Below are 16,303 nucleotides of genomic sequence, written 5' to 3' on the forward strand. Positions count from 1 at the left end.
CTAAGGCTTGTTCGGGCTCAGAGGGGGTAGCCCCACAGTCCCCTGGAGCATTAGTAGCTCTTCCCAAGGCCCTTCCCCCACTCTCAGGCTCTGGTTGGGGGGGTTGGTCTGACGAGCTAGTTCTGCCTCATCACGCCGCTGAGAACCACATGCCTTGGTGGAGAAGGTCAGGACATGAATCCGGGCGGCACACAGAGGCCAGACGATGCCAACAGGAAATGAGGTGCCAATGTTTCACGGGGGGGGGGGGGCGATTAAACAGAGAAGCCAACTCCCCAGGACAGTGGGGGGGTCTCCTTCCAGAGTCCAACTGGAGCCGTTCGGGGGGGAGGGGCACCAGGCACACACATCAATGGGCGCAGCCCCGGGGCTGAAATCCGCTGGCTGGGGTTACAGGGCAGCCTGGCTGCTCTCCTGGACCCCTCTGGCCTTACACTGCCTGAGTCCAGCCTGGCCAGGGCAGCAGGTGAGCTCCTTCTGCCAGAGAGCTCCTGGGGGCTGCCTGACCCTGGGGAGCCCCTGGTTTGGGGCTGTTCCTGCTCACAGACCCCTGGTCACGGGCCAGGTGCTGTTTGGGGTTGCTGGGGTCTCCAGGGGGCTGGGAGAGTCTTCAAGGGCAGGGATGCTCCGTGCAAAGCTCAGCCCATCTGGATGGATGGAGCCTGGTTCCTCTGGGCCCATCTCTAGCTCCCCCGGCCTGAGAGAGGGGCAGGCGGCCTGGGGGCTCAGCTCCCCCCTTTGAGACCTGGCCTAGGTGAGGGTGTGACGCTGGGTGGGCCACAATCCCTGTACAGGGGAGAGGGCATCTCCTCCTCTGGACACATCTCCTCCCTTGGCCGGTCACCCCCACGCGCATTCAGTGCTGTTCAGCTTCCTCTTAGCATAGTAGCCTCCGGTGCCCCAGCCCTCCCCCCCAGTCCCTCCTCCTGTAACCTGGGCAGTGGTCCCCCTAACCCCTCCCACCTCCTCCCCAGCCCTGCCCCCATTCCCAGTCCTGCCTTTCAGGCTCCTTCCATGCCAGGGCCCCTTCCAACCCCCGTGTGACCCAGTCTCCCCCCCACCCAGCCCCTGAGGTATGAACGCCTGGGGGGGGGCACCTGTGCTGTCTGTCAGATGGGGTCCTGTGAGGCTGCTTGAGCCCCTCATCCTGGCTCACTAGAGCCTCTGGGCCAGTTCCCTCTGATGCAGCCCCGGGCCTCTGCTGGAAATGATGTTTGGGTGCCCCCACCCAGGCCCCATCCCCTGGGGTGCTCATCCACAGAGGGCACCCCCCAGAAACCTCCTGGATACCAGCTCTCATGAGGCCCTGCATGCCTCCCCCGCTCCACCCACTCAGAGCCGCAGGCGGGGTCGGCGCGAGGGACAGCCGGGAACAAAGTGCAGAGGAAGCTTTAATCTCCCCGGCAAACCCCCACTCAGCAGGGAAAGCCCCCACCCCAGGGCTCTGTGTGGGGCAGGGTGGGCGGCGCAGCTGTCAAGGCTTTTCTCCACTCTGGCATGACAAATTCAGGAGTGGAGGCCCATGAAAGCACCACAAGGCCTGATCTCTACAGGCTTTGGTACAAAACTTCTCCCCAAAATCCTAATACCCGGACTTTGGGGAATATCCTCTGCCACCACCCAGGTATTAGTATTTCCACAAAAAAATCAGGGAAGAGATCACTTGGGGTATCTTATCCCTAAGGTAAAACTAGGACACCAAAATCAACCAATGCCAGGTTAATTAGAAAAAGGAAACAAACTTTTATTGTCAAAACAAAACTACAGTTGCAAGCATAGATGAGGTGGCTAGATGGAAAAGAGCCACCAATTTATATACTCAGAGAAAATTCCCTGGGTTAGAAAGCTTCATGACAAGAGAGAGATAAACACTTTTAAGAAAGACAAAAACATTTCTAACAGCACAGACCTCAGTTCCAAATCTCCAAACCAGAACACAATAAAACTGACGAGCTAACTAAACTTTGCCGTACTTCCACATTGCGAGAAGACTTTTCTTGGAGAGAGAGGGGCCTCCCATCTCCCTGTTACTTGGAAGAAAACTGCTCTGACTCAGACAAAGGAGGGAAAAGTTAAAAATTCCTTTGTCCCAGTTAGCAATGCAGGTAGGGATTTCTATTGGCTGACCAGATATCTGGCTAGGGAGAGGAGGCATAGTTAACTCCTTAGTCCCCAGGTGCTAGTTAGTTCTCTGGGTTATGACAGAAGCACCCGGGCGATCAGCATGCAGAATGAACACCCAGAGCCCAACAGCGGGTTGTGGCGCTTGGGTGAGCGTCATTCCCAGGATTGGTCAGAACGTTTCCTCAGGCACCTCAGCGCGGGTCCGGCCCGGCTCAGGACAAGATGCATTCTTGCTTCGCATACTGGAGAAGAAAGCAGATGCTGTCAGTCCCCTCGGCTCCCCCGACATGGCAGGCGTGGCCAGACCTGACTCGGAGGGTGGGGGGGCAGCGAGAGGCCAGCCAGGCACAGCTCAGGAGGAGGGTTTAGTCTCCCAGAGGGTGCTGTGGGGCCTGTGGTGCTGACAGATCTTTCCGTGGGCGCCCCTGGCAAGGCCCCGTGGAGGCTCCACTCAGACCCGCCCGCTGCATCTCTCTGGTGAGGGGGCGACTCTGTGAGGATACCTGGAGTGGCAGGAGCCCAGCGCGAAGGCTGCGTCACAGGGTGGGCTCAGCTCAGACACCCATGGACCCCTCCCCCGGCCTCCCCCAGAGAAACGCCGACCTCGTCACACAAGCCGCCCTAGTGGGACGTCTCAGCCCGTCTGGGCCAGGAGAAGCCTCGTGTCCCGTCTCCCAGCAGCCACAAGTCCCCCGGCGGCGAAGGGGGGAGGGACGCTCGGCACGTCAGACCCAGGCTGCGCTGCACAGCCAAGGGTTGGACGTGGCTCAGAGGCCGTGTTGCCCCATGTGGCCACTGGTCACAGGAAAGCCACCGGCCTGCCCCTTGCGCTGAGCAGGGCTCGGAGCACCCACGATTCCTGCGCTTGCTAGATCATAGGAACAGTCCCGTGTCCTGTCTGCCCACAGTGGCCAATGCCAGGTGCCCCAGAGGGAGGGAGCAGAACAGGCAACCATCGTGTGATTGATGATAGGGACAGTAGATATGGGCACCATCCTGCCCACCCTGGCCAGTCGCCATCCAGGGGCCGGTCTCTGGGAACTCAGCGAATTCTTTTTTCCGATCCCCGTATCAATTTGGCCTCACACCATCCCCTGGCGCGGGATCCCAGAGTGACTGCGGGTCCCTCTGGGTTGTTCTAAACCCTCGGCCCGTCCGTTCCGTGTGGTGGCTCCTAGTTCTCGTGTGCGTGGGGAGGAGCAAACGACTCGTCCTCAGTCACTTTCCCCTCCCCCGCCAGGGTTTTACAGCCCCTGCTCACACCCCCCTTCGGCATCTCGTTAGCAAGTCCAAACATCCCAGTCAGATTCATCCCTCCTCCCGCAGAACCCGATCCCTCCCCCAATCATTTGGGTCCTTTTCTGAGACGTTCCCAAGCCCAGGACCCCTCTGCTCTGTTAGACCCCTCTGCTCCGGCAGCCTCAGGGCCTGACTAGTCCCAAACAAGGGGATTTTCCGGACCAGGGTAGTCTCTGCCCCTCCCCACCGCCCCTCGCTAGGGCTTCAGCCCACCCTGCTGCTGCCAGGCCGGAGCTGCGCTGCTGCTGCTGACTCCCTGCTACTACCCAGCTTCTTGGGCCAGATCCCCCTGCTGCACCACCTACCCACTCCCCCACCGACTGCTGGTGGAGTTGCCAGCCCCCCTCTGCACTCCTACCCTGTGGCCAGACCTCCCTGTGCTGGGCTCTGTGGTCCTGCTGGAGCATGGATCTTGCTGGACCAGAGACCCCAGGTTCAAGGAGGTCCAACCGGTGCCCTTCTCTGGAGATGGGATCCTTCCTGCAGATTGGGTTCCCCAGCTGTGGGCCTGCCACGGATTTATACAGAGGCAGCAAGAACCTCCCTGTGCTTTATCTCGCCAGCTCTGGAGGATTCCAGCAGCCTGGTCGCTGTTCGGCTGCCGCTGCTCGTCGAGTGGATGTTTGCAGAGAACTCTCCACAGGGACCCCCCGGTCCCTCTCTGGGGCAGTGACAGCCACACAGGACCTCTCCAGTCTGTGTGTGCAGACGCTGTTCTGTGCTCCAGCCGGCATTGCTCTGCACTGCTCAGAGGGATTTCAGCTGCCGTTTGATATCACTTTGTAGCTCTTAGCAACATGCTAAAGGCTGTGTCTAGACTGCCTCGTGAAATGAGGTATACAGGATCTTTCGAAAAAGGTTTTCTTTTTCAAAAGATCAGCCGCTAGACTGCCGCTTTTTTTGGCAAAGCTCCGCATCAAAAAAAAATTGGCAGCCATGTTTATGCTAATGAGGCATGTGATATTTAAATCCCCGCTTCATTAGAAATTTCGACGTGCCTGATCTGCATCCCTCTTTAGATGTAATTATTTCAAGTAGCTTTGAATCATCTGCAAATGTTACCACCTCCTTATTTCCCCCTTTCTCCCAGGCATTTATGACTGTGTTGAAGAGGACCAGTCCCAGTGCAGTTGTCTCTGGTTGCCTGTTTCCATTCTGAGAACTGACCATCTACTCCTTCCCTTTGTTTCTGGTCTTTTAACCGGTTACCATCCATGTGCGGAGCTTCCCTCTTATCCCACAGCTGGTTTCTTTGCTGAAGAGCCTTCAGGGAGGGACCTAGGCGATGATTTTCCATAAATCTGAGTACACGCCATGCACTGGAACACGCTTTGCCACGTGCACCCTGACCCCTGAGAGAACTCTAGGAGACTGGGGAGGCAGGTTTCCTGGGGTGTTTAGAAATTTAGCTGTAGGTTGTGTGAAGGCTTTTGCCCCGGGACCATTAACCCACTTTTTCATGACGGGGTTTCACACAGTGGGCCTTAAATGTCAGCTCAGCCATCCCAGAATCCCTCCCTGCAGCGACTGTCTCCCGTATCGCCCCTCCCGCCGCCTGCTGAGGACGGTGGCTCTCCCGGTGCCTGTGCTCTGGGCGGCTCCGTGTGTGTTGGTCGGAGCAGGGGACGACTCGGCATGAACATTAGATGCTCTCGTGGGACTGGCCGTGGGACTCTCCCCCAGAGATTCGGTCACATGGTAACACTGGGGGCTGGGCTGCAGGTGATGTTACCACTGGGACAGGCACTTGGGGCAGCTTCTCCTACCTTCAGCCTCTGCATCTTGAGCTGATCATGATGTTTCCTTACCTTATCCCTCTTGTTTTCTTCTCTCTCCCACTGGTGCCGAAGAACATTTTCTTCTTTCTCCCACTTCAACTGCTCTTCCGCTCTCTTTTGGTTCTGGAATAATGCAATGAGAGTTAACGAGGCGCCTCCTGAGTGCCCTGGGGATGACAGGCGCTGGCGGGAATGCGCACAGCAGGTGACTGGGCCGTGGCAGAAGAAAGGCCCCTGCAGTGCACTCGGGAGGGGGGCTGCTCAAGAGAAAAGTGTCTTGCCCTGGATGTCCAGGTGGGGAATCTGGAGGGAAATGTCCTTCCTGGTTGAGCACTTGCATTGGTCTAAGGGAACTCTCGCTCCTGGGAGGAGAAAGGCCTTTGAGGGAACGTTGCCATGGCTACCCGGTGCCAGAGGAGCACAGACTCGGGGCCTGGGCTAGGCCGTCTTGCACCCACCTGTTTCTCCAGGGCCGTGAGGGGACTATAAGAACTTGTAGCATCCAGGCCTCAGAGAAGAGCATGAACCTCTCGCAGGCCTGAGCTCTTTCTGGGCTGAACAAAGCCCTCCACCAGCACCGCAGGCCGGAATGGCGTGTGGAGACACGGGGAAACGTTTTCTCTGTGAGGAGGGGGAGCAGCCATCACGGCCACCAGCTGACAGACCCGTCTAGCCCAGGTGCTGGCTACTCACAGGGTCACTTTCCTGAGGGAGGGGTCAGAAGACGTTGCCTGGGCCCTGAGGGTGCTGGGTGAGATCAGAGAACAAGCTGTAGACCCCAGGCTGGGAGGGGGTGCGAGTGGAGGAGGGAGCCTGCGAGGAGGCGCGGAGGGGGAGGGGTGTGAACATGGACCTGCCATCCACTGGGGCAGGCGCTGAAAGTTGGACCCAAACGGCGCTAAGAGCTGAGCCCAGAGCCTTGAGCTCAAGCAGGGGGTGCGGGCGGCAGGGAGGGGCCCTGCAGAGGGGGGGCATCGGCTCAGTGAGCCGGGAGGGGAAGTGTTTCCATTTCTCCCTGGGGCAGGCTCCCTGCGTGGGGTAAGGATGCGACACACAGAGGTGCAGGCAGCCCAGCCTCTGCCAGTTCCAGCCACAAGCCAAACAGTGAGATGAGCAGGGCCAGGGCAGGGCTGGCAGGGGTGGCCAGGTGCTGTGTGAGGAGCCCTGCAGCCTGGGCGGGGCAGGTTGTGGGCGCAGAGGTAGCCGCGCGGCATGGGGTTCGAACTAGCCGGGATTTAAAAATGGCGGCGCCCGGCTTATGCAAATGAAGCCCGGGAAATTCAAATCCCGGGCTTCATTTGCAAGTGCGGTATACCTACATTACCCCGCTAGTTTGAACTAGCGGGGTAGTGTAGACATACCCCTAGAGAGGTGAACCCAGCCGGATCCCCTTGCTCAGGCGGGGTCCAGTAGGTGCAGGCTGTGAGTCTGCAACAGCCAAGGGGGGAGACTGCCACCAAGAGTGGGGTGGAAGGGGGGACGCAGGCCCACCCCCTCCTCTGCATCCCCTTCCCCCCAGTCGCAACTCCCTCCCCTCACATCCCTGCTCCTCCCTCTGGCACCCTCCTTTTCTGCTCCAGCCTTGCAGGGAGGAACAGTCGCTAGCTTCCCCTTCCTCAGTTTCCCAGCTGTGCCCTTCCTCCACTAGCGCCCTCCCTCCTTACAAACAACTTAGTGGGAGGGAGTGCTTGCTTCCCTTCCCCCCATCACAACCCCTCTCACTCCCACCCACCCTCTCCCCTTGCACCCCTGCCCCTTTCTCTTGCACCCTCCTCCTCCACCTTCAGAAGGACTGGCTGCCGCTTCTTTCCCTCTGTCGCTCCCCTTCCCCCGAGTTTGGGGGAAAAAACGGGCAAAGGCCTGGCCTGAAAGGCCAAAGCTCACACGGCCGAGGCTGCCCTGCCCACTGTGGCCCCAACACCTGTCGCAGCCCCTCCTTCCCCTGCCATTCCTCCCAATAGCTCTGGGAGCGATCCACCTGCCACCCTCCCGCATCCCTCCACATCTTCAGCCCCGACTGCCACCTCCAGCTCCATCCGGGGGGGCTGGGGCCCCTTTCCTACCCTGACCAGGAAGTACGGCCTCTGCTGCCTGCTGGTCCCTGCCTCACCCCACATTGAAACATACATGCGGCTGCTGGTGAGGGCTGGGGGGTCCTTGGCCATGGTGGCAGCCTCCGAAATGTTGGCGAGGGTGGTACATGTGCCCCTCAAACCACTGGAAGACCTGGGCGTATGGGTGGTCCTCACTTTTGTCCCACCCTTCCACCCCAATGCCGCCCTGCTGCCTCCCCTCTCCACCCTGGGGAGACCAATCTCAACCATCAGCCCTCTCCCGTTGGGCTGTAAGGACCCCACCCTCCGTCACATGCTGTCCAGCTGCAGATGCTGCTGGTGGCACGTGATGGGGGTAGCGCTTGAAGGGTCCTTCCTGGTGCCCTACCAGGGGGCCCTTTATGGGGTCCACTACTCATCGGGGGAGACCCGGTGCTTCCTCTGCCGGGCAATGGGGCATGTCCAGAGGGACTGCTCCCCGCTGTTCCTCCCTTGCCTCCCCGACCCCCCCTCCCCGAAAACATCTGCCCCTCCTAGCCCTGCCCCTGACAACCAGCTCTCCACCTCCACCACCACCTCCACCTCCACCTCGGACGTCTGGATGCTCGACGGGGAGAAACACAGAGCCCACGGCCTGTGGGCTCAATCTCCCCCCTCCAATGAGGTGGGTGGGAAGGCCCCCCTCCGCAAAATACCGAGGGAGGCCACTGCCGCCAACAACCCCCTGACAAGCAGCATGGGGGGACGGCACCATCCCCCCCCCCGTGAAGCCCATCCCTGAGGAGGCCCCTTGCCCCTGTACCATCCGTGCCCCCCGCTGTCACCACCGAGACAATTGTTGCCTCGGCGACCAGCGGGGCGGACTCTGGGGCCGTGGGGATGGATTTCTGCTCCATCTTTGAGGAGATGGAGGCCTTGGGTCTGACCCCGCTTGCTCAGGGGGAGGACGACCCTCTGCCAACGGGCCTCGGTCTGGGCAGTGACTCAGTTGTGCCGCCCCCTCCTCCTCCCTCCCCCATGTCCCAGGCGGCTGCCTCTGTCCTCACCCTCGGGGCACCCCTAGTGCTGCCCGTCAACCTGGCCAGCTCAGGCTCCGTGTCTGAAGCTGCCCAGCCTCAGGGTCCTGGGCTTGTGGGCTCCCCTTCCTCCACCTTTGAGGCAGAGCAGTCACCTTCTCTCCCTGTTGGGGGCTGAGTTATCACCATCACTCTAACCGACAATGTGGCTTCAGACAGACACTCTACCCAGCCATCTGAGCCCGGGGTCAGCACGGGCCCCTCCCCACCTCCATTACCCCAACCCCCTTCGGGAGGTGCCGCAGCCCAGTGGCCAAGGCCTGGGGGACTGTCGCCATGACCCCATTCTACCTTCCCCTGCCTCCCCCTCTCCCTTGTTCATGCCCTGGTCTCCCCCCTTCTTTTTCCCTAAACAGACTTTTTTTCCACGGTGATTTTTTTTTGGAGGATGGGGAAGGTGTTTGGTATTTTTCCTTAAATCATCTGGCAACCCTAATACTGGCCCAGCATGAGCAGCCCGGCTGCCATGGCAGCACAGCCTGGCAGGAAGTTAGATCCTGTCTCTGCCCGGCTGGGGGCTCAGTGACCAGCCCGTGACTGGTCCCAACAAGGCCCGAGCAACCGGCCCCGCTCTGCTGATTCTGCGTGGAGGGGCCCAGACGCGGCAGTGAGGGGCGCCGGGTGACACTGATTAGACAGATGGGAAGGAAGGAGGATTCCTCCTCCCTGCTCACCTCCTAAAGGCTGCTCTCCACAGCCCTCAGGAGCCAACACGGGCAGGGGCTGGATAAACACACAATTCCCCCGCCCCCAACCCGCCTCCCAGTGCATGTGGGACAGGCCCTCATCCGACCTGCCCGTCTCCAATCGGCCAGCAGAATGGGAAACCGAGGCCCAGCCCCACCCCTGAGAGACCCAGCCCTGGCGCAGGCAGCACTGAGCTGAGGGGGGAATTAAATAAAGGAGAAAGCAACAGAGCAGCTGCAGCATTTGAAGGCAGATCTCCCCTGGCCGGGGGGTTAATGCAGCGTGTCGACTCCCTGCTTTCCCCACACTGGCCCTGGGGGAAATGCTCTGTGCATCGCCCCTCCAGCCCTTTTGGGACTCACCAATTCCTGCTGCTGCTTCTCCTTCCGCTCCTTTGCCTCCTTCCTCAGCTGCTCCATCTCCTCTTTCAGCAGCTTGGCTTTCTCTTTGAATCCCTGTTCCAACAGCTTCTCCTGCTCCCTCAGTTTGCTCTGCAGAGCTGCCTCCATCTCCTGCTTCAGCTTTTCAGCATCCTCCTTCATCTTGGCTTCCACCTGGTTAATGTTCTCCTGGTGGCTGCGTTTTAGGTCCCTCCTCTGCTGCTCCAGCTGCTGCCTCCTCTCCTCCTCTGCCTTGCGCTTCTGCTCCAGCTGCTCCAACCTCGCCTGGTCAGCTGTGGAAATGGGAAATGCAAAGAACCCGGCATCAGCCCCCTGCTGTGCAGTCTGCATGGGGCAGAGAGCGCCCAGCCCGGCAGACAGGGGCTGGGGCTGATTCTAACCTGGCAGCTCCCTCTCCACAGGAGGCGCCGGTCAGTTTCCATGGCGATACAATGGCCACCCCTGCTCCACAGGTCGGGCTGCAGGTGGGTTCCCACAGACCGGACTGGGCCCCACTTTGGGCCCCAGAGAACGCCGGGTCAGGCTGAGGGGTCAGGTTACACTTGGCCAAGCACCGACTTGTCCTGCAAGCGGGAAGTGACCCGGCCAGAGCAGGAGAGCTGGGACCTTCCTGCCAGTCACGCCCCCAGCCCAGACACCCCGCGTGTCCCCGCAGGGAGAGAGATGGGCGGGAAGTTCCCGTCTGTCTCCCACCTGCAGCAGCGGGTCACTGGGGGAGGGTCATGGAGCTCCCTGCTGGGGCCGGGGGGCAAACCAAACCCACCTTCCACACTGACTGGGGCAGCCCTACCCAGACCCCACCCCCGCTGGACAGACGGGCAGAGCCCAAAGAGGGTGACACGGGCTGGAAAGGGTTAAGCACCTGGCAGCTTCATTGCCCCAATCCAGCCTGTAAAGGCAAAGGAGAGCCGTGTGTGAATGGGAGTTAGGGCCCTTCCCTACAAACAGCCAACACAGGCCTGGCCAGTGGACGAGAGCTCTGACAGTGACCTGCAGCCTGAGAGACCTGGGGCAGCACCAATCGGACGTGCTCATGTCTCTCTGGCCAGGAGAGTTTGGTTACACGGTTCTCCCTGCATCTAAAGTGTCTGCCAAGATCTCAGGCTATGCCTATACTGTCTCTGTGGTACCGGCGGAATCTCCGAAAAATTCCACCGTGTCCAAAGAACGGGTTTGCTCTTCCACTTTTCTTTGTAGAAGTACAAACGTGCTGTTTAGGAAGCCCATCTTACTATCCATTTATCCAACCCACATTCCCTTAACCTGCTGGCAAGAATATTGTGGGAGACCGTATCAAAAGCTTTGCTGAAGTCAAGGTATATCACATCCACTGACTTTCCCACGTCCACAGAGTCAGTTACCTCCTCACAGAAGCTAATCAGATTGGTCAGGGATGACTTGCCCTTTGTGAATCCATGCTGACTGTTCCTAATCACTTTCCTCTCTTCCAAGTGTCTCAAAATGGATTCCTTGAGGATCTCCTCCATGATTGTTCCAGGGACCGAGATAAGACTGACCAGCCTATAGTTCCCTGGATTGTCCTTCTTGCCTTTTTTAAAGATGGGCACTACATTTGCCTTTTTCCAGTCATCCGGGATCTCTCCCGATCTCCACGACTTTTCAAAGATAATGGCCAAAGGCTCCTCCATGACATTTGCCAACTCCCTCAGTACCCTCGGATGCATTAAGTCCGGACCCATAGATTTGTGTACGTTTAGCTTTTCTAAATAGTTCCTAACCTGTTCTTTACCCACCACGGGCTGTCCACCTCCTTCCCCTACTGCGATGTCTAGTGCATTTGTCTGGGAGCTGACCTTATCTGAGAAGACAGAGGCAAAAGAAGCATTGAGTACTTCAGCCTTCCCCACATCATCTCTCACTAGGTTACCTCCCTCATCCAATAGGCGCCCCACACCCTCTCTGATCACCTTCTTCTTGCTAACATGCCTGTAGAAACCTTTCTTGTTATCCTTTACATCCTTTGCCAGTCGCAATTCCAATTGCGCTTTCGCCTTCCGGATAATTCCCCTGCATTCTCGAGTTATACATTTATACCCCTCCTTAGTCATCTGTCCAAGTTTCCACATTTTGTCAGCTCCCTTTTTGTGGTTAAGTTCACCAAGGATTTTCTCGGTAAACCAATCTGGTCTCCTACCATGTTTGCTTCTCTCGCTGTGCATCGGGATGGTTTCTTTCTGTGCCTTCAATAAGGTTTCTTTAAAATACTGCCAGCTGTCCTGGACTCCTTTCCCCTTCATGTTACCATCCCAAGGGATTCTGCCCATCAGGCCTTTGAGGATATGTCTACACGGCTACAAGCGGCACGAACTAGATAGTGCGGACTAGGACGAGGTGTAACAATAGTTCGGAAAAGGAAACTTAGTCTGCACTATCTAGTTCATGCCGTGTGTAGCCGCGGGCACGGAGTCTGCACTAGCGGACATTTAAAAATGGCGGCACCCGGCAATATGCAAATGCAACCGAGCAGCCCCTGTAGCTCCCAAAGCACAACCCGGAAATGGGAGACTTTCAATGGCCACGGTGTTCACTGTAGGGACACCTCTGAGCCCAGGGTGACCATGGATTCCCAGCCATAGCTCTGTTCTACTGAGGGCTTCGGGGTGGGAAGGGGTTGTTTTTGTTGTTGTTATAGAAATGTTTGAAAAACACAAAGAAACCTAATTAAAACTCTTCCCCAGGGACTTACCTGCCTGGTTCTTTTCCGCCTCTGACAGCTTTTTGTTGGACCGGAGAATGGAGGCTGCTTCTGTCTTCTTGCTGTCCATGAACTGCTGCAGCACCTGCTCCGCCTGGGGACGAGGGGGCAGGTCAGTCCCTGCACTCAAGGCTGCGCTGGACGTGAGAGGCACAAGGTGCTGATCTCTGGGCGGGGGGCACCAGCAGGGGAAGAATTGCCTGACAAGAACTCAGCCACTCGGCAGAGCAAATCATCCCCTCCAGCCAGTCACTTACACCTGCCTGGCTGCCTCCTGCTTAGCCTGGCAGTCTGCAGGGGAGCCCCAGGAGCCCAGCTGGGAGCCAGCCCTGCCTCCTGCAGCTCAGCGCCCCAGCACCGGACAGCTCCTTCCTACCTGAGCGGTGCACCAGGGTGCAGCCCCTCACCCTCACTGCTGGCTTCAAGACGTTTGTCTGCGCTGAGCTGGGCTAACTGGCCTGTAATTGCCAGGATCCCCCAGGGGCCTTTTCTCCAGACGGCATCACCTGCTCCCCACATGCTCCCCGCTGTGAGCTGGGACAGAGCCTGGGCTAAGGGACCTTCCCCCATCAGTAGCGGTAGCTGGTCCCTTGAGAACTCTGCTCCCCCTCATTCCTATGACCGGTGGGTCAGTCTGGGCTCCTTGCTCCCCCTTCCATCCTGTGAGTAATGGGTGAGTCTGAGCACCTGGTAGCTCTAGCTGTTATTACTAGGACCATCCCGAGAAGTTTGGTGCCCTGTGCAGTCCCCACGGAGGCCCTCTATGGGAAGGGGCAACCCCTCCACATGGGCAGTGGACCTGCTGCAGAGGGGGCTGTGCTTAGGGCCATGGGGAGAGGAGCTCATGGGTCAGGACCAACCTCCTCACTCCCCAGTGGTGGCAGGAAGCAGACTGACCTGGATCCAAGCTGCTCTGTTCCCCCAGCTCACAGCTGCATTGCTCAGGGGGAGGGAGCTGAGGGAAGAAGTTTCAGTGCTGGTGGGAAATGGAGCGAGGCAGCTGGGAGCTGGGGGAGCAGAGCCGGTGCCATCCCACATGCAGCACAAAGCTACCTCAGACACTAAAGAATTTGGGGCAATTTGGTGCCCCATGTGACTGTATTTGGGATGTTGGTCGGGACGGACCTGCTTACTACTATTTAATTCACCACCTTGTTCCCACACCTCCTCTGCTGACCCCTCAGCCTGGGACTCCTCTCAGGTCTCTCACTCCCAAAGAAGGGCTGGGGTGTGGGAAATCCCTCGCGTTCTTTGCAGTGAAGAGCGATGCAAAACATTTATGTCATTCCTCTGCACTGGCCTTGTCTTCCTTGAGTGCCCCTTTAGCAGACCAGTCGTCCAGGGGCACCCCTGACTGTTGGCCGGCTTCCAGCGCCAGAGGGACTTCAGCCAATCTGTAAGCTTCTGTGTCATTAGATAGTTCTGCAAATTCCCCCACATCCTGCCTTCCCCTCCTGTGAGCAATGGGTCACTATGGGCTCCCTGCTCCCCCTCCCCTCCTGTGAGTAATGGGTCAGTCTGGGCTCCCTGCTCCCCCTCCCCTCCTGTGAGCAATGGGTCAGTCTGGGCTCCCTGCTCCCCCTCTCCTCCTGTGAGCAATGGGTCAGTCTGGGCTCCCTGCTCCCCCTCCCCTCCTGTGAGCAATGGGTCAGTCTGGGCTCCCTGCTCCCCCTCCCCTCCTGTGAGCAATGGGTCAGTCTGGGCTCCCTGCTCCCCCTCCCCTCCTCTCCTGTGAGCGATGGGTCAGTCTGTGCTCCCTGCTCCCCCTCCCCTCCTGTGAGCAATGGGTCAGTCTGGGCTCCCTGCTCCCCCTCCCCTGCCCTCCCCTCCTGTGAACAATGGGAGGGTCTGTGGCTGGTTCTTCGCACATGTCCTTGCTCTACAGCATCATCCACCCCCACTGAGCTGAGATGCTTCCTTTTATAGGGAGCCAGCCTTTGAGCATGCTCAGTACAGGCCGGGACTTCCTTCACTCACAGTGTGGTGTTAACCCCTTCCAGTCCAGTGTGGGGCCTGGGTCACAGTCCCCCAGTGTGAATATTCGCGACCTAGGCAGAATGTGACTCAGCGCTCCCAGGCTGGCTTGCAGGGCTACTGCATGTATCACGCCGACCAGTAAAAGTGGTTCAAAGGGGACACTGTGTACAGGGCTGGCCTGAGGCTCTCTGGGGCCCTACACAGCACTACTGAGCTGGTGCCTGTGCCCATTGGCAGCTGGCGAGATGGGATTTTATAACCTGCAGCATCACACCAATGAAATAGTTTTTAAAAGAAATGTAAACTTCAGTCCTGTCGACTGACACAGCAAATCCAGAAAGTGACAGGGACTGGCAGACGCCTCTTGAATGGCCCCGTATCCCAGGAATGGCTCTTTCACAGGAGCTGCTAACTGGTACGTTAACTAGATGCTCTCCGGAGGAAGCAGAGTCACAGAACTGGGATGGGAAGAGGCCAGTGGGTGGACAGTAAGACACAGCGATGCCCCAAATTTAGAATAATAGAATCCCAGGGCTGGAAGACCCCTCAGGAGACATCGAGACCAACCCCCTGCCCAAAGCAGGATCAACCCCAACTCAATCATCCCCATCATTGCTTGGTCAATTCGAGACCTAAAAACCTCTAGGGATGGAGATTCCACCCCCTCCCTAGGGAACCCATCGCAGTGCTCCCTCACATGCCTAGGGAAATAGTTTTTTCTTATATCCAACCTAGACCTCCCCCACTATAACTTGAGCCCATTGCTTCTTGTTCTGTTATCTGTCACTACTGAGAATGGCCTCTCTCCAGCCTCTTTGGAACCTGCCCTGCAGGGAGTTGCAGGCTGCTCTCAAATCCCCCCTCACTCTTCTCTTCTATAGACTAAACAAGCCCAAATCCCTCAGCCCCTCCTCATAGGTCATGTGCTCCAGCCCCCTCATCATTTTGGTCGCCCTCCACTGGACCCTTTGCAATGCATCCACATTCTTTCCTTGTTGAACCTCATCAGATTTCTTTTGGTCCAATCCTCCAATCTGTCCAGGTCACTCTGGACCCTATTCCTGCCCTCCAGCGTATCTACCTCTCCCCCTGGATTAGTGTCATCCGCAAACTTGCTGAGGGTGCAATGCATCCCCGCATACAAATCATTAATAAAGATGTTGAACAAAACTGGACCTAGAAGTGATATGTTGGGCATTCCACTTGAAACCAACCGCAAATGAGACATCTAGCCGTTGATCACTACCCACTGAATCCAACAATCTAGTCAGTTTTCTATCCACCTTCTAGTCCATGTATCCAATCCAGACTTCCTTCACTTGCTGGCAAGAATATTGCGGGAGCCCATATCAAAAGCTTTGCTAAAGTCAAGTTATATCACATCCACCATCTTCCCAATATCCACAAATCCATTTACCCCATCATAGAAGGCAACCAGATTGGTCAGGCATGACTTGCCCTTGGTGAATCTATGTTGACTGTTCCTGATCACTTTATGATGTTCCAAATGCTTGAAAATGGATCCCTTGAGGATTCCCTTCATGATTTTTATGGGGACTGAGGTAAGGCTGACTGGTCTGTAGTTCCCTGGATCATCTTTCTTCCCTTCTTTAAAGATGGGCATGGCAATATATTAATAGTCCTCCCTGGTCATCTGTCCAAGGTTCTGCTTCTTGTCAGCTTCCTTTTTGTGTTCACCAAGGATTTCCCTGTAAACCAAACTGGTTGATTGCCATATTTGCTTTTTTTACTGCACAATTTCCAGGTGCCCTGCCCAACAGAGTATTCTGCATATAGGATGGCTCAGTTTGTGTAGCTGGAACAGGAACCCAGGAACCTCCTTTCCATGGTTATGAATGTACATATCTATTCATTTAGGAGACATTCCAGCGCCACCCGGCTGATGAGCAGAGTGCCCAGAGCTAAGTGTTTATACCGGTGGTGCATATTTGCACGTCTTGGTGCACATAAAAATTTCTTCCATACACGGATAGAAAAAATTCACATCTGGGTGGAAAAGCTTAGAGGGAACCTTGACTGTGACGCTCTTCCCCAGTTAACCCGCCTCCCACGACCTGCCCACAGGATTCGCCATCTTTCCTTGCATTACAATGGGTGGCTGCCTCCTGAGGTGCATGCAAGAAGAAAACATTGGGGGTGAAATAAGCCCTGGATACTGTGCTGCTCTCTC

At 57.3% G+C, this 16,303-nt stretch overlaps 1 protein-coding gene across 1 annotated transcript in view; it reads right to left on the bottom strand.

Moving 5' to 3' along the window:
* Window positions 1-1,737: 1,737 nt before the first annotated feature.
* LOC142819582 (guanylate-binding protein 3-like) overlaps window positions 1,738-16,303 on the bottom strand; it is a 99,073-nt gene continuing 84,507 nt past the window's right edge. The window contains exons 16-19 of the mRNA XM_075907688.1: window positions 12,127-12,229; window positions 9,381-9,691; window positions 5,232-5,324; window positions 1,738-2,366 (exon numbers count right to left, since the gene is read on the bottom strand). Coding sequence (XP_075763803.1) covers window positions 2,337-2,366; window positions 5,232-5,324; window positions 9,381-9,691; window positions 12,127-12,229 — 537 coding nt within the window. The 3' untranslated portion in view covers window positions 1,738-2,336. The remainder of the gene's footprint in view (window positions 2,367-5,231; window positions 5,325-9,380; window positions 9,692-12,126; window positions 12,230-16,303) is intronic.

This window comes from Pelodiscus sinensis, chromosome 24 (genome assembly GCF_049634645.1).
Source record: "Pelodiscus sinensis isolate JC-2024 chromosome 24, ASM4963464v1, whole genome shotgun sequence".
In the NCBI taxonomy this organism is placed as follows: domain Eukaryota; kingdom Metazoa; phylum Chordata; order Testudines; family Trionychidae; genus Pelodiscus; species Pelodiscus sinensis.